Raw genomic sequence first — 25209 nt, 5'->3', positions numbered from 1 at the left:
AACATGTATGCATAGAAGAATGGAATTGCTTCCCAAAATTAAGAATCATTAAGTCTTTATCTGTAAAGCCCACCTGGCAGCTGCTGTGGCAATGGGTACATTCTTAACTACTAATCTAGATCAATTTTTTTTGTTTTTGTCCAATAAGCAATAATGTCCTCAAATGCCACTGTGGAGGAGACTTCACCCTCCTGGATTACAATTACAAGATGGGGGAACTCATAACCGGTTCAGTTTATGGCACATTACAGAGGTAAAAGTGAGCCCCAAATTTTGGCTTTGTGACAACAACTATACTTGAAACTAGTGATCTTCTCTCCTTTAGCCACTAATTGAATGTCTGAGGGCAGCCTCTCGCTTCCCATTAATCTGTCCATTAGGAAATACTCTTCATCTCAAGGACTTTCCATGAAAATCAATACCCACTTTCCTCCCAGCAGCTTGTAACTGTATTCTTCTTTCATAGTAATATGAGCTTACACAATGATTCAAACTGTAGTATCCCTCTACATTTTAGTCCACGGATGTGCAACCCCAAAGGAAGAAGTTGACAGCTGTAGCACTTGTAGGATCAGTGGTGTTGTTCTAGAAGCACTCAGCATCCCCAGAAGAGCATAACAAGTTTCCCTTGAGAAAGATGTAATTCATAGATCATTCTAATTTCACTTCGCTGTACCAGGCAGCACTAGGTGGTTAGTCAGTTATAAAAAATCTGAAATGTCTTTGTGATCCTGAATTTCCTTCTCTCTTACAACCTCCACACACACAACTCCCCCCCCCCCCCAAAAAAAATCACACACAAAGAGCCCCTCTTCCCCAAAATACCAAGTATAGAACCCTATAAGGGGTGTGAAAGAAATTTTGAAAATTGATGTGGGGTAATCCAACTTAAAAGTTAGTTGCAGTCAAACAGAGAGTTCCCCAATGAGCTATTTGTTCATCTAAGTCAAGGGTGGCCAGCCCTCCTTGGCCTTAAGATTGTATATCAAACTATTAGTATGGGCAAGAAGGGGCACCTGTAGGCAGCTGGGGCAGGGGAGAGGCTCTGTGAGTAGTTTGCCAGGAGCAGATAACAACTCAGTGGGGACTCTGCTTTATTGTTGAACTCAGCTGTGCTGTATGCAGCACCGTTCTCATGGTGACTTGGTGATACTACCTTCTTATTGCCAGATTGTTTTCATGCCACTGGACAATTTTTCTAATTGTTTATATTCTCCTCTGCCTAAGGGATTCTGAGCCGAAAGAAAACTTTAATTTTTTAAAATTAAACTTTAATTTTTTAAAATAAAGGTGTGCCAGTGGTTTCTGTAGCCTGGTTCTCTATAGTCAGAAAAACCTCTGTGCTTAAGATCCAGTCCTCTTGTTACTGTGAAGGACCAAACTCAATGTCCTTGGTAGAAATTCAACTAACGATCCTTTAGATAAAGTCTTAGAAACTTTGTTATGAACACAAAAACTGGCCTGCAGGATCAGACCCAAGGTCCACCCACTGAGTAGCCTGTCTCTAGGGGGGCAAATATCAGAGACTTCAGCAAAAGGGTCAAAAATCTTCCAGAATTGTGTCTGCACATAAGTTTCATCCAGATCTTTAGTGTTGATGGAAGCCTCTGAAGCAGAAACAAAAAATCTTCCAAAACTCTAACAACTGTTGGAATTAATAATTATGATACTGAATAATCATATAAACAGCCCATCCCTTTTATACTGTTAGTTCTCAATTGCTGCGTCTGCATGTAGTAATGGTCTAAATGGACTAATCTCATATTTTGTTAAAAGGCATTTCTTGTATCTATTTTGCATTTCCTGCCTTTTTATTCCAGTTTCTTCCTTGTTCTGACAGTGTTAACTTAGACTGAATGAGTTTCTTCCTTGCAGCAATATATTTCCTTGCATTTGTCAGCATTTCATGGGTAATAGTGCTCTTCATTCACTCTCAAAGCTAAAGTTTCAGAGTCATCTTGGCTCCTGAGTAACCTACATAACTATTTCCTCTGCAATTTTTGCTACATCATAACTCACTCCCCTTACCAGATCATTAATAAATGCACTAAACAACACAGGAGGGTTTTTTTCACTCCACTGTTACCTCTTTTCCATGCTGAAAATTATTATTTTAATCCTACCTTTTTGCATATTCTGTGTTCATGTGGTTCTTTGAAAGATGAATAATACTGACTCATGATCTAGAGTCCTGCTGTGTTTCAGCAAATAAAAAAGGCACAGGGCCAAATAACTGTTTCATTTCTTCCTAAATAGTGCAAAGATAGATACAGGGTGATTCTCAGTTATATGTATGTTTAATACATTTTTTTAATCTTACCATTCAGACTGCTTCAATAATTTATTATGGTAAGGAGCTCACCAAATTAATTTTGCCCTCCAAATCTTAGAGGAATGTTGACAATATAAAGTTTCCAATAATGCATTAATGCAAGTAGTGAGAGACAAAGCCCTGGGAACCTTTGCTAATTAGGGGTTTTCCTATTTTATATAAATGATTGAATTATGTGTAAAATGATCTATGGAGCAGCTAGACTTTTACCCAGAGGAGTCTATAGTGGTTTTGTGTTGACTAGGGAATACAGCATAAAGATATAATAGCTTATTAGGTTGGAATACAGAAACTGTTTCAAGTTTATTTTAGTATCCGGCATTTTGCTAGGCTACCTGCAAAGCTAAGTTGTAGTAATAATGTAAACATGGTAAAGTTGCTGATGTAAAACTGACATAGATTTTGATGACTGAATGCCTAGCCAATAGAATAAGATACTATGAGATACATAATCACAGACAGTCTTAAGAAACTGAAAGCACAGTATAGATAAATATGAAATATTAAAGGCATGTAGAAGGGTTAACTCTTGGCAGCTGTTTTTTCACCATAATGCTTTCAATATCTGATCACTGTCTTGCCAAGCTGAGCAGGCTAACAAGATTGTGAGCCTGGAAATTGGTAACAGACCACTAGCAGGTTTCTCTCTGTGTTTTGTAAATGTTAGGGAGAACTTGTGTTGATTACAGTGATAGAAGAATGTTAACTCATATCTTCTTTTGGTTTCTTTAGGCAAAGAGAAAAGTTCCCCATAAAAATTTCAGTGTGGCTTCAGGGGAACAATCCTAACAAGGAGAGCAGCGTTTGAATAGCCCTGCCTGACCTGAGAGTCAACAGATAAATCACAGACAGTTGGAGAGAGAACACTGGACCCAAAGACTCCCCCACAGAAATCAGTGAAAAGGAGTGGAGAGGACCACTATCAATATTGGTTGCTAACCCTGAGTTTCTTTGGTGGTATTGGAGGTTCTTCTGGAAGCCCGAGCTGTCAGCATCAAGGAACTGATTGACTGAGAAGCTCTGTTTCTGTTGTTGTGTTTTTAATGTAAGCTTCTTTCCTTTATGTTTGAAGATAATCATAAAAATATGAAGCAAAATATGCTAGGAAGACTCTGAAACAAAAGAGTAAGTGCAAAAACCTCCATATATATATATTTTGAGATACCCTCTGATTTTACACCAGCATAGTGATTTTTTGAAACTTGATTCATGACCACACAAAATTGGCAATACTGCAGTCTAGCCCTACTCTCAATAGTGGCTTTTAATGACTGTGTTTGGAAAGACCCATTTCGGGCCCCATGAATGCATGCCCTAAATTTAGATAATTCTGTCCTTCCATCTGTCCTTCTGCCTTTCCTTCCTTCCATCTGTTAGGCAAATGCGGAGCAGGGTTTGGGGTTACCTCAGGAACAGAGATTTTATTTTGGTGTGTTCCTGCTTCAAAACTAATCTATCCTGCAGAGCCCCAAGCAGGTGTGGTTGCTTTGCCCTCCTCCCAGTTTCAAAGGTCTCGTTCATCTTTGTTATCAGACTTCCTGGGTAGGTCAGCTGGGCAAACCACTAGCATATAGAGCCTGTCATCCTCTATTGTGTCAAATTACACCCTAAAATGGCACCGAGGTATCATTCTTTCTGTAAACCCAAATATTGTTCTTTCTCTGCAGGTGTGACACATTCTAAACAATGGGAGAAGTACAGCCAGTTTGTTAAAAGTTGTTGAAGCTTTTTGTTTTTTGGCTATCTAAACTAAACAAGTCTAGTAGCAGGAACTGCTCATTGTTTGCTTGTGAAGGCAACTTCTCTGGCCTTGCTAAAGTTCTCTGTAAAATTGTACTTTAAAAAATCAATGAGTATGTAAAATTTTCTGGGAACTCTATTTTTTTAATTTTTAAAACTGTAAATTTCTGCAAAGCACATTACTTAATGGCTAGATATGACAGTTCTGCTCAAAATCCTATTTAAATTATTGACAGTCTTTCAGTTTATTTCTGTTGTGGGGAAGCAGATGGACTAGAATGCCATTCAGCATTGATTTGTTTTGAATTTATCTTTCTGGTGTTGACCCTTTAGCTTTCAAGAACAAGGTGCTTGAGAATTCCAACAGAAAAAAATGGCATTTTGGAGCATTTTATGAAAGACTGGTGATATTTAATTTCTATCTTGACAGTAACCTATCCTGACAAAAGGGGTACATAAGTTATGAGGTTTAAAAGCATGCTTTGGGCAGGAACCTGAATTTCAGACGACAGCTGCACCCCTGTTTTGGGATTTGTTTGCAAGGTACTGCACATTACAATTTCTGGAATCTGGAAACCTGTTAGTGCTTCCAAAATTGACTGTATAACAACTTTAAAAGTTCTGGAGTTCAAACTGAGTTGTGTACATGAACCTTATCTGCTAAATTTTGAGTTTGTAAACTATGTTAGATACTTTCATGAGGATGTGATTTCAGTCCTTTGGCTTTGGCTCCTTTAAAGCAGATTTCCAAAGCACATGAAAATGAGGGTAGCACAACAGCAATGAAAATCTCCAAGTGCTTCAGAAACCCAGATTTTTGTTCCTTCTTTCTGAATCAACCACATATTTTTAGATATTTTATTTCATTCTTTCCTCTGAGCCATTTGCTCAAGAATGCTACTAATTAATACAAGCTAACATCGGGCCATTTTCTCAGTTACACTCATGCAATCCTATTGAATAAGGACAGAAAGCCATTCAAATTAAATAGAACAATGGTCCTAGGACTGGATAGTTCTCTTGCTGCAGGAGAATATATGGATCTGTGCCCCATTTTTCTGAATCCAGTAAATTGGATATCTAGCTTGAGGTCTGACTTTCAAATCATTCCCACTAATCTGGGGGCTCCTCCACTCTCATTATATCATACAAAAGGACTGCAAAGTGCAGCACCCAAAACTTTTCACTTATGATGCCCACTAATAATTTAAATTCTGCCCTAACCTACATGCCATGCAGTCAGTGGGGTAGAGTGCAAGTCAGACAGAATTTGTTCCAGTGACTACATTTCAGGGTCCCTACATTTCACAGAGCTGTGAAATTGCTCCTGGCCAATTTGAAATCAGTGGAGACTTTGCTGTTGACCTCAGTGAGGTGAGAATTTCACCCTAAGAGAACAGATTTCACTGGATCTGTTACCCTTTAATAAGCTGGAGTTCGAAAGTTCTGTGAACAATGAACTCCTGGATAATAGCTCTATAAAACTGTCATGGGAGTCAAAGAAAGAGTAGTATGAGCAAGGAACCTTTTCAGTCATCACCTTGAATTACACATGCTACTGCTTATGAAATTTGGCCTTTTTAGCTCATCATTGATCAGAGACAGACAATGAACTGTTCAGTACTTAAAGTTGATTGTAAATGACAATATTCCTTAGGCTGGTGCCTTGTATTTCACCACAAGAGCAAAAGTCCATTTGCACCAGAAGAAAATATAACCAAGTAAACAATAATGTCAGTAAATACAAGGTATCAACAAGATATTATGCCAGTACTAGTAAATTCTTTATGAATCTTGGGCAGCATCATCTCCACACCTTTCTGAGAATTTTGATAGCCAAAAAGTTAATTCTATCACTATACCTTCTACTAGTATTCTTCTCCATATATAGTATACCTTCTATTAGTATTTTCCCAGGCTGAAAAAATGCACCATAAATGTGATCTTCCTTTCCACCTCAGACATATGGTATATGTGTTTTGTTTCTTCTCTTCAAATATTCTATTCACATTTATTTCTTGGTTCTTCTCAGTCTCTCTCCTTTCACTTCTAATATGAATGTTAGGCAGGTCCCAAGGCAGAATCCTGCATCTTGCTTTGAAGGAAGAAAGACGTTAGCAATGCTGTCAATTCTGTACAGCATTTACTTAGGGTATGAAGATTTGCAGCCCACATGGCTTCTTTTAGCTGCAACCACTGTTGATCTCAGTGAGACCAACCCTCTCTATCTTCAAGGTGACTAAAGTGCTTGTGTGCTTAGAGCTGACCTGCACCTATCCCATTCTAGAAAGGTAGAAAACCTGTATATATTCAAGTCTTTAGAGGGTTGTTCCTTGACTAACAGATAAAGGAAATGCATTTCTAAATTGATGACACCTGTATGTGAAGCCAGTATTTCTGAACTGTAGCACAAGAGTCTGGTTATGACCAGGTGACTTATTTCAGCTCATGTCACAGCACAAAAGACTCATTGAATAAAATCCTTCCTTCACTGCTCTCTTCTTCTTCCTTCATCTTTCAGTGTCTTCTAGTACCTTCCCTCTGTTTGCATAATATTTTATCTGTTTCATGAACAGCTTTGGATTTTTTCATTAGTTCTCCAGCTCAGTGTCATCATACTTGTATCCATTGTTTTTGTCCTTGAAGATACTCCATAACTCTGCAACTTTTTCATCCTAGTTTCTATGTTTTCTACTGCTTTTTTCAGCATTGTAAATCAAAATTCTTGCCCATACCTTCCACAGGACTCCTATGGCTACAGATTCTCCTTGTTCATGGAAATCCTGGCTCTGAAAACTGCTATTAGTCTCTGTAATCAGCTTTCTCCTGACACATCTATGTCACCCTTTAGGATCTCAAAGACTGGTAATGGCAGAGTTGCTAGGCAATTGAAAACAGTCTTTGGTTTTACAGAAAGATAAATAAAAACACACACAGACAAAAAAACTCTCATACTGAAATCATACCCAATCAAACCCTCATACCCAATCATAAAAAGACTAACCTCCACCTTGGACACATGTCAGCTGGACCTCAGGCTCATAGGATCATAGTGCAATTCAGGCTGGAAGGGACCTCAGGAGGTCTCTAGCCCAAGCTCCTGCTCAAAGCAGGGTCAGACCAAGTTGTTCAGGGCTTCAAGATCCAGTCAGATCTTGAAAATCTCCAATGATGGAGACTGCACAACATCTCTGGGCAATCTGTTCCAATGCCTGACTGTCCTTACGGGGAAAAAGTTTCTCCTGATATCCAGTCTGAACCTCTTGTTTCAGTTTATGCCTGTTGTCTTTTGTCCTCCTGCCACACACCTGGGTTCATCTTCCTGATCATCTCCTTGTTATCTGTGAGGCTGCTGTTAGGTACACCTGAATCCTTCTCTTCTCCAGGCTGAACAAAGCCAGCTCCCTCAGTTCTCCTCACAGGGCAAATGCTCCAGCACCCCAATGATTATGGTGGCCCTCTGAACTTGCTCTAGTTTATCAACAAATTTCTTGCTTTGGGGGGCCCAAAACTTGGCACAGTATTCTAGATGTTGTCTAATGAGTGCTGAGTAAAGGGGAATAATCACTTCCTCGATCTACTGGCTGTGCCCCTGTTACTGCAGTCCAGAATGCTGTGGACCTTCTTTACTGCCAGGGCACACTGCAGGGCCAACCAGGACCCCCTCAGGGCCTTTTCTACAGAGCTACTTCCCAGCAAGTCAGTCTTCACCTTATCTGGTTGTTAGTCTAATATACATGTTATATATGTTAGTCTACAGAGTAGACTAATATACCTCATGCTTATGTTTGTTACATGTAGGTAGGCTGCTTCTTCTTCTTCAGTACCCCAATAGACTCAATTTGGCTGAGAATCTTTGCAGGACTGAGGCCTTGGAAAGTAACCTCCTCTTTTAAAAGCACATAGCAGAATATGCAAAATCTGCTGGTCTAATCATTCATGGTTTAGTTCTGGCTAATGTCCTAACACTAATGCTGCATTAAAAATACTAATGCATTGCTCATAGTTAATTTCCATCAGTATTTGGAAAAGACACTCATAATATTTTTAAATACATTTGGGCAATAGCCAAATATTACAAACATAAATGTAAAATGGTAATTGAAAAAGACAATTGTTTCCAAAGGGGCAGATTTTTGTTTCTAATTACCTCTCAATTCATTTTTATTGCTGATCCTGTGATCATGTGTAATGTAACATCCACCCACTGCAGGACTCTCTTAAACCCTACTAATGATGTTCCTTATGGCTGCCCTGACAATGCCAACAACAACACTGTGTAATGAGTATCAACCAACTTAGCTTTTTACTCCTACTCTTCCCTTCCTAATGGCAAATCATTATTTGTATACAAGCTGCTTTCAGTGATATCTCGGTCCTTGCCTGTCTCCACCAGAGGCTGCTGGAACACAAGAACTGCTGAATCACAGGAAGGAAGTGGGTGGGAGAGCACAGATTCCAGGGGGACTACAATCCAGCCAATATCTTTCAGGCAGTTCACGATTAAAATAGCTCAGTGACAGGGCTGAGCTTGTTCTCCTGGCTCTAGTCACCATTATGGATAAAACCCACTGTGAGACCTACTGAAATAATTCAAAAATAATCTCCATTTGTTGTTGTTCATAGTGTTTAAGAAGCACCAAATAGTCACTGGCTTGAGTCAGAAAATTTTTGCAGGTTGCTAGGGAGGAGTGGCAAGGGAAAAAGTGGTACTTGGAGAAGTTCTGGTGGCAGAGCACTGTAGAGTTATAGCTCCCATGAAGGATTTAGGCAAGGTTAGTGGGCAGAACGTCAGCAGCTATATCCAGAACAGTGACCTGGAGCACCCCACTTAGCTGCCTTGTTTTATAAGCTTCCCTGAATACCCTTATTTCTGAAGTGCAGTAGGGGCCTAATTCAATTACTGTATTTATAAAAAATTGCCACAGTCTGAAGATATTGGCGCTTCATTCTTACTGGGATCTTGAAACCAGCATTTGTTGGCTTACATTTCCTAAAGGGTTCCCTCCTGCAAGCATGTTCTAAGGACACCTAATGCACACTGACAGACAGCACTCATTCTACCCATCGCTCTAACACAAAACATGATTCAGATTTTATTAACAATAACTTACTTTTTGCTTTTTATGATCACTCCTCTTGTGAGTCATTTTTTTGCTTTCATCTTCATACACCAAAACAAAGTCAATTCTTCGCTGCCCATCGCTGAAGAACAAGGAGTCAGGCTTATTATCAAAATCAGCCTGGAAGGCAGGCAGAATAGGTTAATATGAAGAACTTTACTAGCTAGTTCCTTACTTGCTTCCTGTAACACAGTACTTCAGCAACAGAGAAATTCAACACCTATGGACACATATAACAAGAAGCCCAAAGTGACAACAAAATTAGCACTGAACTTGTGTTCTATGACTGGAAAAAAACATATTCAGAGAAGTTTGGCAGGTCTCTGCATGACATAAGGGCAACAAAACTTTGACCTGATTTTATTTTTTAAAAATGGCATATTAGCTTTTGGCAATGGGAGGAGCATTAGGATATAGTACCATTACTGAATAAGGCATCTGTCAAGTAATTTGCATGCTGTTATGGATACAGTGTTAGATGTTCTGTCTACAAGATATTTTATCTCCTGATGGGAGCTTCAGAATTTGTGCCTTCCCATCTGTCCCATTACCTGCCAGAAGTTTAAGCATCTCAACAATTAAAAAAGAAAAAAAAGCAGTAGTTTTATGCACACCAATTTCCAAAAACACCAGTGCCCAGAGAATTAAGAACATGGCAAGGCTGCAGATGAACTCTCAAAATGGAACACATCCTATGTGGATTTATTTCTCTTTTTATTAGCAAAATCTCAGCAACCAAAGAACATTGTTATATGCCACTCATCCATCATGTTATAATAGATGCCAAAATCAAAAAGATGATTAATATATCTATAAGCCATTATCTAGTCCCTGGAGGAAAGCAGGATAGATTGTCATATCCACTAATAACATCTTAATGTGTTATTTCATGTGTGTGACAATATAGACATATTGATGACGGGGGAATCTGAACGCTTGAATAATGATTTTGTAGTTTTTTTGAATATTCTGTGGGCGCTATCACATGTAACGACTCCTCCTTTTAGTTAATATCTAAATTGTGATGTTATCAGGATTGTCACATTATGTAACGGCACTAGTGTCAAATCCTAAGGCACTGGCCAGATTCATACATGTTGTTAATGAGGGTACTGCCGCTGGAGTTAGTGGATAAGAAATAACTGAAAGAGGACTCAGCATTGCATCAGAGAAGATAAGTTCTCAAAAGATAGCAAGACTGGCACACAGCAATGTCTGGTGCCTTGACTTCCAGATGGCTAGACATGCAAAATGGCTTAGGGTGGACTCAGACCAAAATAACCCAGAGTAATCTCCAGGATACACTGTGCCTTTGTGTTCATAGAAAAGGTCTCCAGGTTTCATAGCTCTGAAATTTCCCTGTCAGTGTAGACCCAACTTCATGAGTGATACGAGGACTTCTGAACAGGTTGAGTGCAGTTTGGGGAATCTGGGATGTCTGGTTCACAGGAAGGTGCACGGAAATATGGTCACGGGATCAGAGACTCCCTAACTGCAGACTGAATGGTTATTCTTCAACAGCTGTGATAAAACTGACAAGAGTGTCAGCTTTCAGTCAGGAGCATGCCAGGCCCAGGGAGAATATAACATCTTAGGAATAACCTGTGCCTCTTTCCAAAACAGATTTTCCCTAGGAGTTTTATTCCAAACCCCACCCTGTAACCTATTTTGTTATTGTTTGTTGGCTGAGTCAAAACCGTTGACCAGGATGTACCTCCCCCTAATTCTGATGAAAATTCCATATTTTAAATTAACTCATGGGAGCTTAAACTCATTATTTTTTACTTTGCCTGTGCAAGGGCTATGACCAGCTGAAAAAAGGTTCTGCCAACTTAGTTGCTTGAAACAGTCTGAACAGATTCTTGGTTAGATTGGGTTTTTTTTGGAATCTCACTGTCTGAAGGTGCTTCAGCTTGTCCCTCTGCTGAGACATTTGTGACAAACCTGACAGCAAATTGCTGCTGATATATATATACACATACATTATATATAAATATATATGTATGAATAAATATAAATATATACTGACATATGGTTGATATACAGATATATCATAGAGTAGTTTCAGAACCTGGTCTACGATTCAGAAACTGTACCTAAGCAAAGTCACCAAATCAACATACAACTGCACACTATAAAGTTTTAGGGAAAATGCTTTAAACTTTCAGATGTCATCACCAGAGCACAATAATGGCACTGAGTATTTCTGTCACCTAAAGGCAACCGCAAGCATGAATTCCTAAATTCGCAAGAACTAGAGCTGGAAGAGTCCCCCCAAGTCATCAGACTTGACCCTGACAAGATCTCTTCCCACTGAAACTAGCCACAGTTTAAAATGCAGCCCTGCTACTACCATTTACAGTCTCATTTCAAACACAGTTAAGACAATTTCATGTTGACTAGCTTTCATGTGGGAGGAAAGTGTCAAACTGCTAGGTCTGGCTTTGTTTTGAAATAGTTTTTGCTTTCCCACTGAAGCAAACTCTGCCAGTATTTTGAAACTTTCTTTACATTTACTGGAATTCATAAAAAGATTAGAGTCATGCTCAGTGTAGAGTACACAGCTCTGTCAGAATGAATTTCTATCTTGAAAATTCCACTAGTATTTCCACTTAAAAGCCTCAAGAAATGATAAACTGATTAACTCAGTCACCAGTATTTACAGATAATTCAGACTAACAGGACAATTAAGACACTTAGCTCCCGTGTGGACACCTGTACATGTCTTCACGTGTGAGCTGAGTCCTGCTCTTGGTTATCCGTCTGAGCATTATGTCCCATGCTTAGGAGCCACAGTCAGGGAAAGGGTGACTTCCAGAAAGCCCTGTTAAGTACAAAGCCACTACTTTGTGCCCTGACTGCAGCACAGAGCTGATGCCTCTCCCTAGCTCCAGGACTGTATTCAGGGCTGGTCAGTGGGTGAATCGGCTATGTTTATAAGCTGGATACTTGTGCCTCAGGAAAACTTGTGGCACTGCATCAGGAACAAACTAAGTCTGGGCACCACTGTGGTGGAATGTGATATGAACCAAGTCGATGACAGAAGTCTGATATAAACTGGTAAGAAAGTCACCATTTTTCTCACACTTTCATTTCGCAGGCACAATGGCACTGTGCCATAATGACAGTCTAGAGAGAGATTTAATGCTGAGGCTCACCACCAACAACCAGCAGTAGCCACTGTCTGGAGACTGCCTGGGAGGTGCTGGAGCAGTAGCAAAACAGAGTGAGGAGAGAGCTGAAGCCAGCCTTGTCCTTCCCAGACGCAGAGCACAACCCCCACCGCCGCTGATCTTCTCTGGGACACCAGAAATCTCTGTCCCCGGCTAAAATTGCTCTGTGTTGCAACGCTGGAAACCCAGAGACCAAACCTTGTGATCATGAATAACAAGAAGTGTTACCGCTGCATAAACCAGACAAGAGTCTAAAGAAAGAAAGTTTAGTTATGAAACTCAAGCTCTTGAAAGCATGAAAGTTGTAAAAGCGTTAAGGATTTTCCCTTATAGTTTTTAGTTATTTTGTCTACAGGACCTATGCACAGGATAGAAAGGAAATAAATGACAATCATGCAAGAAACCTAAGATTAAGCTTTTCTCAATCTGCAATTGCATGACTTCACTATCTAAACAATTTTCCTTTAAATGTAGTCTCCTTTAAGCTTATAAAAACAGTGTGTAACTTTGTGATAACTGGCATTAATGGATGGCCAATAACACTGCAAGTAGGCAGAGACTGCCCATTAATCAGCATTCTGATTCATGAATTTATTTATGTGTGTGTGTGTTTATACACAAGTATATGCATATTACCATATTTATACACCTTTATATACCTGTGAAACTATGCATATATATAATACAGTATAGCTGAAAGATTACTCAGTTTTACTGAATTGTATGACCATGCAGAAGCTCACATTTATGAAGCCAATTTCCTAAATGTAATCTCTAGTGTTTTTAATTACTAAGGCAATGTGCAACTGACCTGTCAGTAGACACTTTATACATCAATAAAACAATAAAAAATTGACTCTAACTGTGAATACTTAAGACATCAAGATCAAGACCCACATAAATCAATTGTAATGTAACATTAAATGTTGCTCAATTAAAATGTGAGAAGTAAAATGTAAAGGGAATGAAATAGTTAAGGTTCCAAAAGCCACATTAACTTAGATGTGTGGTGTATCTTAAAATCCCTATTGGATAGTTTGTAATGAAAAATCATATATTATTCAACATAATTAGCAGGGGGGAACAGGATTGGAAACCAAAAAAAAAAAAAAAAGCTGTGCACTGGAGTTAATAATTCCTTTGAGACAATGTTTTTTTAAGTACATAATATTACTTGACAATATTACAAACATTATTATCATAGAAACGTGCACACACACACACACACACAGACAAGCAATTTTATAGGGCTGAAATTCCAATACATAATTTTACTTAAATATCAGTGGCACATTATAACTCAAGATAATGAACAAGCCCATTAATACCTCTTTGTTTTGGAAGAAAAAAACACGGGCTCTACTTATCACACTTTCTAATTTTCTGAGCCACAGCATAATCACATTTTAAGTACTGATGCAGACAATTGGTTGTGCATTCTAATGTTATAATAATACCCTAATGGATAGCAGGTTAATATTGATTAACATCATTAATAAGTACAAAAAATACATTAGCTGTAGAATGGTAATTGTATTTAGTACATACTCTGTAGTGCTGCTGAACTCTCAAGTGCTGTAAAACCAACTGCTTGCCTGCAACTGTAAGGTAGGGAACTATTAGCTTCATTATTAACAGAAGGAATCTGAAGGAATGGAGGACCAGACTGTGGATAAAATTTTCTGAAATTTTACACTTAGGGTACATCTATATGAGCTAGCCTGAAAGCAGAACAGCCATGTTAGTGTGGGTGTATCTCTGTGTTTTAGTTCAGACCAGGGTACATTTTTCAAGTGAATCTCCCTAGTGTCTCCAATGTTTGTGCTTTGGTTTGCACTGCAGAATGGTCTCAGAGTCCATGAGCTGCATTCCTGTTGGATGAAACTAAACTGGAAGATGCTCTCCGGGAGTGCACCCAGTGCAGTCCGGCCTCAAAAGGACACTCACTTCAAGGAACGAGACTGGAATCTTGTTCTGGTCTGCAGTAACAAAAAGCCCAGGAACATGTATAATGAAGACATCAGGTTCTCAGCACCAACTATATCGTTGTACAGACCCACTTCTTTGATCCTCACAACTGGCTAATGTAGACATAGTGGGACTCTGCCAGATCTGAGAAGCAAGGCTGGGAAGTATTGCGTTGATGCAATTATACTGCTTCTGATACTTGAGCTCACTGAAGGTCTCTGTATAGCCCTGAACAGCTCTCTGCCATGCACACAAACCCCTGCTGAACCACCTTCTCTTAATCTTACCTGACTCGGGCCCACAGTGGCCAATTGACCACTCTGGTAAATGAATAAGGAGCTTCCTGTGTTCTTTCCTAATCCAGCACAAGCAATGACCAGCAAATAGCATCTGCTCACCCAACACCCTGGACAGAATGGCAAATTGATCAGGGACAAGTGGGAAATGAGGATGAGCTTGTCCCTCTAAACAGTGGTGTAAAGGCTGAGGTAACTGGTTTGGCAGTGTTGCCAAATAAGTGAGAAAAAAACAGTAGTAGTACTGACCCTCAGCCCCATCACCTCAGAGCTTCTCAGGAAGGAGACTACTGTGTATTCTTTTGCAGGTATATCCTATAATGAGGTATCTCAGTATCTAAGGGGAGTAGCTGTGTCTTACTCCTGAGACAGTTCCTGTAGTCATGGCTACATGTAATCTCTGCAGCAGAAATTGAAAGGAGACCACTCTAACCAAAAACTCCCTTCAGCAACAGTGACGCCCTATTTCAGGGGAGAAAAACTGGTTTTGTTTGTAACTTGCATTACAAAGAAACCTGTCTTCACTTATACAGGTTTCTCAGGGCATTATAATGTTAAAATACGTGGGGATAATACTGGAAAGGGCAGCACAGAGACAAGAATGAAGAAAAATGTGTGCAAAGGAATTGCAGTTCTTTATTGTTTACTATACTCTGAACAAGCACAGTATTGTAAGATGACTTTTTAAAATAATGAGAGCTTCTGAAGAAGCGACTTATCTACCTGGAAGGACAGAAGTGCTTTATTTTGTCCACATGAGCTTTTGGTGCGATTGTCAATAGTGCCAAATGTAATCATTACTGGAGGAATAAACTACCTGTCTGCAACCTCATACAGTTTTCAGGTAGCTCAGAACAGCTTCCTGCAGCATGCCAGAAATCAAGTCAGGACTGGGAAACAAGAGAGCAGTGAACTACTGGTGTAGCATTCCCTCTGCTGACTCCCATTTCCTACAGGCTGCACTTCAGTTCTGGGCACCAGCAGATGAATAATTTCAGAGTAGATGTTTAGGAGCGAAATTATTTCTCGCTACAGGTCTTCTCTTCAAATCCAATAATTTAAAAGTTAACAAACAATATTACAAGGATATCATGAAATATAACTATTTGCAAAGTGCTTTGAGATCGTCTAGTGAAAACACTGACAAAATGTAAAGTTTTTATTATTATCACAGCTATATAAAGAGATCCTTTATTACTTTATATTCAGAGTGACCAATATACACAACAACTTTTCTGACATTAAGACCAACAAAGCATTTACTTCTGGAAGATGCAAACCGCTTTGCATACCACGAGAAGCTAATGTTGGTGTGTTTAAAGGGCAATAAAACTGTTATGCATTTAACATTTCCCCTTGTGACTCATATTTGCTAATAACAACACAGGACTGTTTTAGTTCTGTTTTTAGCAACAATGAGATTATTAGCAAACATGAATCAAAAGATTTTTTTTTTTCAGTACCTCAACATGCAAAGAGAGAAATATTTGATATCTAGTAAATGGAAATAAATTGAGACTAAAGGTTTTTTTACAAAGTAGAAAAATACAGGGCATCATTATAGTCATATATTTCTGTCAGCACAAAACAGTTGGTAACTGGCCAGACATTGGGATGCCTTGTCCCCTGTGCTAACTTTAGATTAGACACCCACTTGACTTCCTGTTTTAGTTTGCATGTAACTGTTGGTTGCACAAGGAATTCCAGTTACTCTTGATTAGAGAGAGACCAAACATACTTACTTTTAAATAAAGGTGAAGACAGCACTCCACTGAAAATCTGCTTTTCAACACCTCTCATCCTTTTTTGGGTGCAGAAGCTGGGAAACTCACCCTTTCAGAATGTCTTTCCTTGTTACACTTGATCTAAATAGCCCAACCTCCTAAAATACTGGTTTCCTTCTGACCATTTCTATGGAATTCTCTTCATAAAATCTGAGTATTCTATAAATGTTAATAAATTTAACTTTACAAAGCCCCAGGGGAGAAAGTAACCATATAATCCCAATTTTACCAGCGGTCACATGAGGCATCTATAGATAAATGCCAAGTACTGTTGATTGTCTCCCAGATATGGCCTTCTAGCTTGAGACACTTGGAAACTGTTTTTTTTTCCTCCAGAGTGCTTAGCAATTCTATCTCTTCAAAGAGCATTACACTCACTTTTAGGTCTATTTGTGACTATTTTGTGCTAATGCAAACAAGGCCACAGATGCTCCCCTTTGACACTCAGAAAATAAATCCTGGGCATGAGTGACTTAACAAGTCTCTCAGAAATCTTGCAGCAGCAACAGAGATAAAATCCAATTATCTAGGACAGCATTCAGTTTCGCCAGTCATAAGACCATTCATTCTTTTCCTATAATTTCCTCTCACATTTACACCTTGCTGAAGTACTACAAACAACATCCTTCCTCACAGAATTTGAATTTTTGTGCAAATTTATGTCCAGCTCATGTGTTGAATGAGGCAGGGATCTTGTGACAAACATAGGATGTGATCCTGTAACTGGAAACAGCATCATAATAAGATTGGGGCAATTTTTATTAGTCAATAGTTTATTCACAGTTTTGGCTACTCCAAGACAACCTGCAAAATCACATCAAATTCACAGAATACTTTCAGCTGGAAAGCATAATCTAAGTTTAGATAATAGGCACAGTACTTCCCCACTCAGTTTCAATTTCTAGCTATACCTGAATGGATTAGCTCTCATGTTATCCATTTCAGAGACAGACTTGGTAGAGCTCAATTTTATTCAATCTTTCTGGCCCCTCAGACCCACTGAAACTGTCCAGCAACGGACATGGACAGGAAGGAGGACTTGACACGGAGGGAGAAGTGCAGAAAAGATGCTGCTAAAACTGAGCAGAAATTACAACTGCTGGTAAACACTAGTAACCAAAAATAAAAATTGATTTTGAAGGTTAATTTTCAGTAGAAATAAAAATAATTCTACAAGACTGCTCAGAGAATAATGCTCTAACCACAAGGTATATGACATTCTAGCTGTTTTGATACTATTTCACTTCATATAAATACATTAAAAAAAATTCATTGAACCACAAAGAGAGTCTAAGGTTTTTATAATATCCTAGTCATGGCACTCAACTGGGAAATAGAAGGTCTTGGTTTCACTTCATGCTCCAAAAATGTTTAAATATTTTTCCAGAAACTGAAGCAGCATCAAATGGAGAACACCATGTCAAAACATTCTAAGGTAAGGTCAGGTAAGGCTGGCGTATTCAGCTCCCAGAAGAAAATTCTCTTCCTGGTAGTTGGGATATTTGTTTCCTACAACAGAGGATGGAACTAAACCTACATGAAAAGTACTAACTATGAAAAGTGCTTTGCCAGCTAAGCTACTAGAGCAGCTCCCATAAGGCCCTAGTACACCCTGGTGTAGTTAAAATGTAACCTACCCCTTCATTTCCACTGCTTTTGAAACAACATGTTTTCCCTACCACTACAGAAATTCTTTGGCTTTTTCTTTCATGATTCTGTTTATAATTTCAGTTTAATACAAATTAAAATAGCTTTCAGTTTGGTGACCAAGCCAAGAAATAAATTACTTGCACAGCTCCAGTCATAATATCTATATACAAGACAGGGCAGGCTTAATTCAGACCCCTGAATTTGAATGCTTCATTTGCATCTTTTAATTTTTTAGCTCTTTTTTTTGTATGATATGCTCTCCTAGATATATTAAGAAAACAACAAATTTCCATAAACACAGAGAAATCCACAGGACCTGGACCTCCACACTCACAACACACACCTCCCTCATGCAAGCTAAAGGGTAAGTGGTATCTAGTATCTAGTAGATAGAGATGACAGAAACACACAGGCAAACCCACTTAGTGCGTTTCAGCTATTTGTTAACAGGCAATAGTTTAAATTTCAATATTTTGGACAAGGCTGACTGGTAACCTGCTCCAACCCTCATTTCTTGGTGGCAACATTACAGCAATTTCTTGAATAGATTCCTGCGTTTGAAAACCATCAAGAAGCTCTTGGGTGCTCAAAATTAATTGCTCCAAAAAGCAATGCTTGACACTGTGGAATCTGCTTCTTTAAGCTTTGTCCTCCTGTAAGACTGACCTGCTTATAGAGGTCATGTAACCTAATACCATATCTAGAAGTTCAATGTGTATTGGCATCCTAGTGACTTCTCAACCATTTCCCCAGAGTGATTCCCACTTAAAAAAAATACCAAAAACCTACATGCAAACTGACTTTCTTTGCTGCAAATACAGCGTAAAATAAAAGTGATCCTGTGAAGTATGCTACTCTGATATCTACACACACCTAAAGCCAATGAACTCACACATCAGCCAACTAATACTTGAATGTGTATGAATTTATAAGCTATGGGTGTTTATATGTAGGGTGTGTTCATATATTGTATCCTTATATACACACAAACACACAAATCCTATACATGCATGCACATACAAGCATATATATAGTGGAGGTGTATATGTGTGTATCAGTTTATATATGTTTGTAACAAATCTAGTGACCTGCCACTTTCAATCAAATTCAATATCTGTGTCAGCATACACTTTCACATCTGAGTCAATGACTTCAAGTACCCTTAGGGACATAGAGACATAGCAGTCCAGACTTAATCACGTAAATGAACTGCACATACTGCAAGTGCAAAGAAAATGCTGTTCTTTTGGAATAGCTACCTATTGTTGCATACCTGTAAGAGGAAAAATTCTAGGTAGTCATAGTTAAAGTAAAGAAGTACCCACCCATTCTGGAGTATGAAGGTTTTTCAGATCTGGCACAGTTCCGTAAGTGGGAATTATCACCTGGTTCAACTCCAAGACTAAAAATAAACATACAAAATTAAAACATTTCAACATTTTGTGTGGTAAGATTTTTAATTAATGGTTTGGGGATATGCCATTTTTTTGCACTTGTTTAGTGTTTCAGAAAAAGCATGTTTGTGTCTCAGACTTCAGTTATAGTCAACAGATGGCGAGAGAGCAAAGCATACATTTCACCAGGGTGACAACCTTGGAAATCATATGGACAAAGCTACAGTGATTCAAAACATCCCGTGGTCAGTATGTGTTGTTTAGCATTTCAGAAAACTTCATCTGCTAGTGGTAGTTAGTATTAGCTTTCAATGAATAAGGGTACCGGAACTGGCTCCACCTGCACAAATAACCCTGGCTCATGCTGACTGTACCTGTCAGGCAACAACATTACCAGGAAATCCTACAGAAATCCTGGAATGGGTGTGATACAGACAGTGACGCTACAACGTTCACTACATAATAGGAATGATTTTCATGTAACCTAATATCACATCTAAAAGTTCAGTGTGTATTGGTGTCCCAGTGACTTCTCACCCATTTCCCCAGAGTGATTCCCACTAAAAAAAAACTACAGGCAAACTGACTTTCTTTCCTGCAAATACAGCGTAAAATAAAAGTGATCTTGTGAAGTATGCTACTCTGATACCATTACCTACCACAGCTGTCTGACAGCTTCCTACATATTGGGAAAACTGGCCACCAGATTAAGCACTGGATAACATATAAATTCATCCTTATAGCAGCTTAACAAATCTTTTTGAGTCTTAAGAAAAGGGCAGACAACATCCTGAGCCTGAAGACAAGTGGCTGAAGAGAGAAGGCTGCTTTCTTCCCACGCATGGCAGGTAGACAGACTCCACGTGTTATTTTTAGACCCTTAAATAGAAAGGTGTTTTAGGCAAATCTGTCCTGCATTAAGGAAAGAGTCATGGATATAAAGGGTACCTGCATGCCAGTGCTGCCTGTAAAGGACAGCTCAACTTCTCAAAAATACTCTTTAATCAAACAGATAGTACTCTTAGAAGGATAGTTAAATGCCTGTTATATACATTAGTAGGACCAACATCACTGATATGCCCAAACTTTTTTTTTGGCTTAAAAACGCCATTGATATGTGGCCAGATTCTCAAGAATTACAAAAAGGCCTTGTTCCATTGATGGTGCTCACTTATGCCAGTTGAAGATCTGTCAAAACACTTGGAGATAGAGCACAACAAAATTTCTCTCTACAAATCAACAGAATCTGCTCATGGTTTCTAACCTGCTAAATTCCCTGGTTTAAACACTAAGTCATACAGTTTGGTAGGGACTTTGTTCCATATGTTGAGCTGTCAGTTTCCAGATCTCTATTGTGGCGATAGTGTATACTCCAGGGAAGAGGCAAAAGCAACTCCAATGAATTTTTACATCAACATAGCTTCAGAAACATCTAAATCATAACCTACATGTTGGCCCAGCTGGATAATCAAAGTCAGTGAGATCTCAAAACATTAAAATCTTTAGAAACTTTTGCCAGCATTCAAAAAAAAGAACAGGAAAGTGTGGAGTAGTGCAGCACACAAACATTATAGGATGAATTCATAATATACAGACTCAGAAAACATGGGTATATATCAGCAGCTACCCCGAGATTGCCATATGTGGAGGTCATTATATTTTAATGGGCTCAATTCAGACAAGTGTGAGAAGGGCAAATATAAATCCCTGATGTCACTGTAATGGGTCTGACCCTACACTCCCTAGGGCATTCTTTATTCTCTGTCTGGATACAGAATGCTTCTGAAAACCCACAGAGGAGGGAATGTTACTGCCCACATATAACAGGCAGGGTGAAGCTCTGAAACATAAACTTCTGCTCTGAAACTCTGCATGTCATTATAGGGAGCAAACAGATGTGGAGAGCAGAAGCTCCAGACAAGAAGACTTATGCCAACCACTGAACTGAAGAACAAGAATCATGCGTTAAAATGGCCTCTTCGTTAAGTACTCACTATATGTGATCGCACAGCACTCAACAGCGCTGCTTAGGAATCCCTTCAGCCCGAACTGAAGAGAGGGGGAAAGCATGGCATTCACAGTAGGAAGAATAACTCCTATTCTCGCAAATCCTGATGATCTGAGGCTAGCCAGAAATATTCTCTGGAAAAATATATATACGTGAGTAGAATTTGCCTCTGCCTCAGTGTCTCTCACCAGCATGTCTTCCCCATGATATGTGTCATGAATATTTTATTATTTCACCAATACTTATCCTCTTAACACCTTTTTACTTGAAATACTGCCCAATACAATCCCTGAACCTTTGTTACAATGAAAAGACTCATGCAGAGGGAACCTGCCACTCTCAATTATTCTGGGACATTAGCCCAGAACTTCTCTCTTCAAATTCAATACAGTGCCTTGACACTACCTGAATGTGTACTTAGGTCAGATTTGTTCTAGCAGTGCTTTGCTAGGATAGCTATGCCAATTTGCACAGTTGTGCCTTTAGCTGGAAGAGATCATTCCAATCTCATGGAGAGATAGAAATGGTACCTGCAACAACTCAGCTTTGACAAAATAAGCTGCATCCACTCAGGGCTTTTTCCTATTCCCAAATTCATCTTATTTATTTCTCACACCTCCACTCCAGCATTATAGTAAGACCAGTTTGAAATAGAGCGGGCAAGAAAGAAATTTGCAACAAGAAAGTTTTGGGTTGGACATTAAAACAACTTTCTAATAGTAAAACAGACTACCTGGGGAGGCTGTGAGGTCTTCAACACCAGCGTTTCTTCAGTACAGATTAAATAAACATGATGAAACAATCTACGTCAAGTTGAACCCGACATGAACTTTAGAGGCCTAGATGAGCTCTTGAAGTCCCTTCCAGACCCAGTTTCCTTTGAGCGTAAGCCTGGCCATAGCGTTCTCAGTTATGGCCAAAAAAGATCACTGCACTGAGACTTTATTTTAAAATAATATTTTGCTCATCTATTTCTTCTTCAGAAGCATTACCAATCCTGTTAATGTTTGGGTCAGAGCACATGAAATGTAGATGCTTATGTTTTAATCACTCAGCCAAGTAAGCCAAAGAAAGTATAAGGGAGCAAAGAAACCTACTAGATTTGTGCTGGCATGTTCTGATTTTAATTGACTGATACAGCAGGTTCTATCTTCAAGCAATCCTGGTAACATATACTTTTGTAAGAACATTTGATCAAATTTCTTTGAATTGTAATAGTATATTTTAAGTTCTTGCTTGGTGATAGCAGCTGTTTTTTTTTTCCTAGTCCTTACAAAATGTGCTGCATGTTGTATAAACTGTAAGTAATAAATCTGTGCATGATACTTTACAAGGATATCTCAGTGGGATCTGAACCCCACCAGAAGCTAGAAGCATACTCTGGAGAATTAAGACTAGGCCCAGATTTTACACATCCCATGCTTCTCCTTTATAACTCGTGTGTACCTCCCATATCTTGGGCTGGGCCAAGAGACTTGAATCTTGCTGTTGATTCTACCAGTGGTTTGCTTTATGACTATAGGAAAGGCTTAGTTTTCTCACAAGTTGGCCAACATTTCTGGCTAGATTGAGTAAAACTCCTAAAATTCCTTGAAAGCCAATGTAAATTGTCTAGTCTTTGCATTAGTTAACTGATGTTGACTGTGAGTGGTTTTGGATATTCAATGATCTTTCCATCGAATAATTCAATTTTATAGGCTTTCACGAATATTATTACTAGCAACTTCTACCTATTGCTATGGCAGAGGTGAGAGAAAATGGCACAATGATGATAGACACAAAAGCTGCTCTCCCTTTGGAATAAATATACAGGAGAATTAAACTTTTCCTTGAAGTTTGAATAATAAAATAATAGGAGCAACTGCCTAAAGCACAGGCAATGGGGATGAAACAGTTTTTCTGAGACTGTTTAATTAAAAAGGCTGAGAATGGGGAAAAAGTCGTAAAAAAAAAAATGAAGAGGTGCTGTTCAAAAACACATTAATGAGAAGAAAACCACAAAGATACTGGAAAAGCTGAAATTTGAAAAGGCCACTGGGCTTGGCTTTATAAGCAAAGACATTGCCAAATATGCCTGAAGATGCCAAATTTATTGTGCCAAAGAAATCCTTGGCTATCATCAATTTTCCTCTAATGGAAATAATCAAAGGTGAAAAAGGGCAGCAGCCTTCTTTAAGCTTGTAAATCACGTAAATAAGTCAAACTAATAGACACAGAATTATTCTGAGAAGAAAAAAAGGGCTTTTACAACACCAAACAGTACTTTGGTACTTCATTTCCCTCAACAAACCTGTGAGCCATTGTAAAGGACAACATCTCAGCCCTGACAGTGAATAAGGTACCTTGTGAGTAATCATGAATGTAAAGCCAAGAAATTATGTCTAGAATCCCCCAGAGTCCTCAGGCATTGCTGCCTTGTTATAAATGTCATATCACCTCTCACTTTCTTCAGAGTATTTTGTAAGTGAGAGTATCAACAGGCTGTCACAGAAGTTTTAAAAAGTATAAATCCTAAATCCTTTCCTTACAGGGGAAAAATAAATTAATGAAACATTGTGCTCTCCTAAGCACAATACCGATGTGCCCAAGATATCTGTTTAGCCTCTTGGTGGGATCTGCATGCCGCTTACAGTCTGTCCTCTGTACACAGGAAAGTTTAAAGTGTGGTTACAAGAAACAAGTTGCTGCAAAGTAAGCTAGAATGCAGTGCCAGGGCACATCAACCAATCTGCACTAACTGGCTACATGCACAATGTGATCCCACAGCAAAGGCAAGCAGAGAGCATACAAGAACAGGATAACATGCATTTACCAAAGGGGAACAGAAAGCTACACTGAACAGATGATGTGCTTCAAACCCACACTCTAGCTTAGCTCACAGTAATGCCTTCATGTAGCCATGCTTTAGACCACAATGTTCAGTGTTTCACTGCATATAAAAATGTAAAAGTAAAAGTACTCAGTTAGACACAGTTAAGTCTTTTAGGCCCAAATAGGTTGTGAAGAAAATTAATGTAATAATAAAATAATCCACTGACTGGAAAATATCAGGAAATATTTACATGCAATTCCTACCTGAATTGACAGATTCCCCAAAATGTTTATATGATAGCCCCTTCACCACATTAGAACAGAAAAAAAACTTCATCAAGTAAAGTCTAACTGTCCTAATGAAAATTAAATTAAAACATCATATCAGGTTTTTCACCAAGAGATTCAAACTACTGGGTAGAGTCAGGTTCTCCCTATCTGCTGGGATAAACAACAAGATCCAAAGGCTGCAGGCTTTGCCAGGATACTGCTTACTAAGTAGAGCTGATCCTGCATTGTACAGCTCCTTAGGAAAATGGACAAAATGAGCAGAGCTGATCCTGCATCATACAGCTTCTTAGGAAACAGCTAAACATTGTGGTAGTGTCTCCTCACCTCAGCACTCAGCAGTCATGACAGCAGCAGATCAGTTTTATGATACGATCACTTCTGTGTAGGCACCTGAGAGGCAAACAAGCAAAAAGCCCCACCTCCCACCTTCTGAGATCTACTCTCTCAGAAGCCATAAGAAGGGATGAAGTAAAATATTTGGATATGAACCGAGTCCTGAAAGGAATGAAAACTACTTTGAATCCCATCATCTAATCAAGTCAAATTACTCTGACTGTATTTCGTCAAAAAGAACAGACTATCACTGTCTGGGATAAGACTAACGTTTCAGAGACATTCATCTTCTCAAAAAGGATGATT

General features: G+C 38.9%; 1 protein-coding gene across 2 annotated transcripts in view; it reads right to left on the bottom strand.

Moving 5' to 3' along the window:
- Positions 1 to 25209, bottom strand: part of ANO6 (anoctamin 6) — a 78362-nt gene that overhangs the window by 30848 nt on the left and 22305 nt on the right. The window contains exons 2-3 of one of the 2 annotated variants that reach the window (XM_026072426.1): positions 19392 to 19468; positions 9187 to 9315 (exon numbers count right to left, since the gene is read on the bottom strand). In XM_026072426.1, coding sequence (XP_025928211.1) covers positions 9187 to 9222 — 36 coding nt within the window. In that variant the 5' untranslated portion in view covers positions 9223 to 9315; positions 19392 to 19468. Of the gene's footprint in view, positions 1 to 9186; positions 9316 to 12353; positions 12385 to 19391; positions 19469 to 25209 lie in introns of those variants that run through there. The other variant, XM_026072427.1, reaches the window with a different exon arrangement.

The sequence above is a fragment of the Apteryx rowi genome, unplaced genomic scaffold, assembly GCF_003343035.1.
Source record: "Apteryx rowi isolate R43461 unplaced genomic scaffold, aptRow1 scaffold_341, whole genome shotgun sequence".
Lineage (NCBI taxonomy): Eukaryota > Metazoa > Chordata > Aves > Apterygiformes > Apterygidae > Apteryx > Apteryx rowi.
The sequence above is the reverse complement of the archived record's forward strand: the minus strand, read 5'-3'. Positions and strand labels throughout refer to the sequence as shown.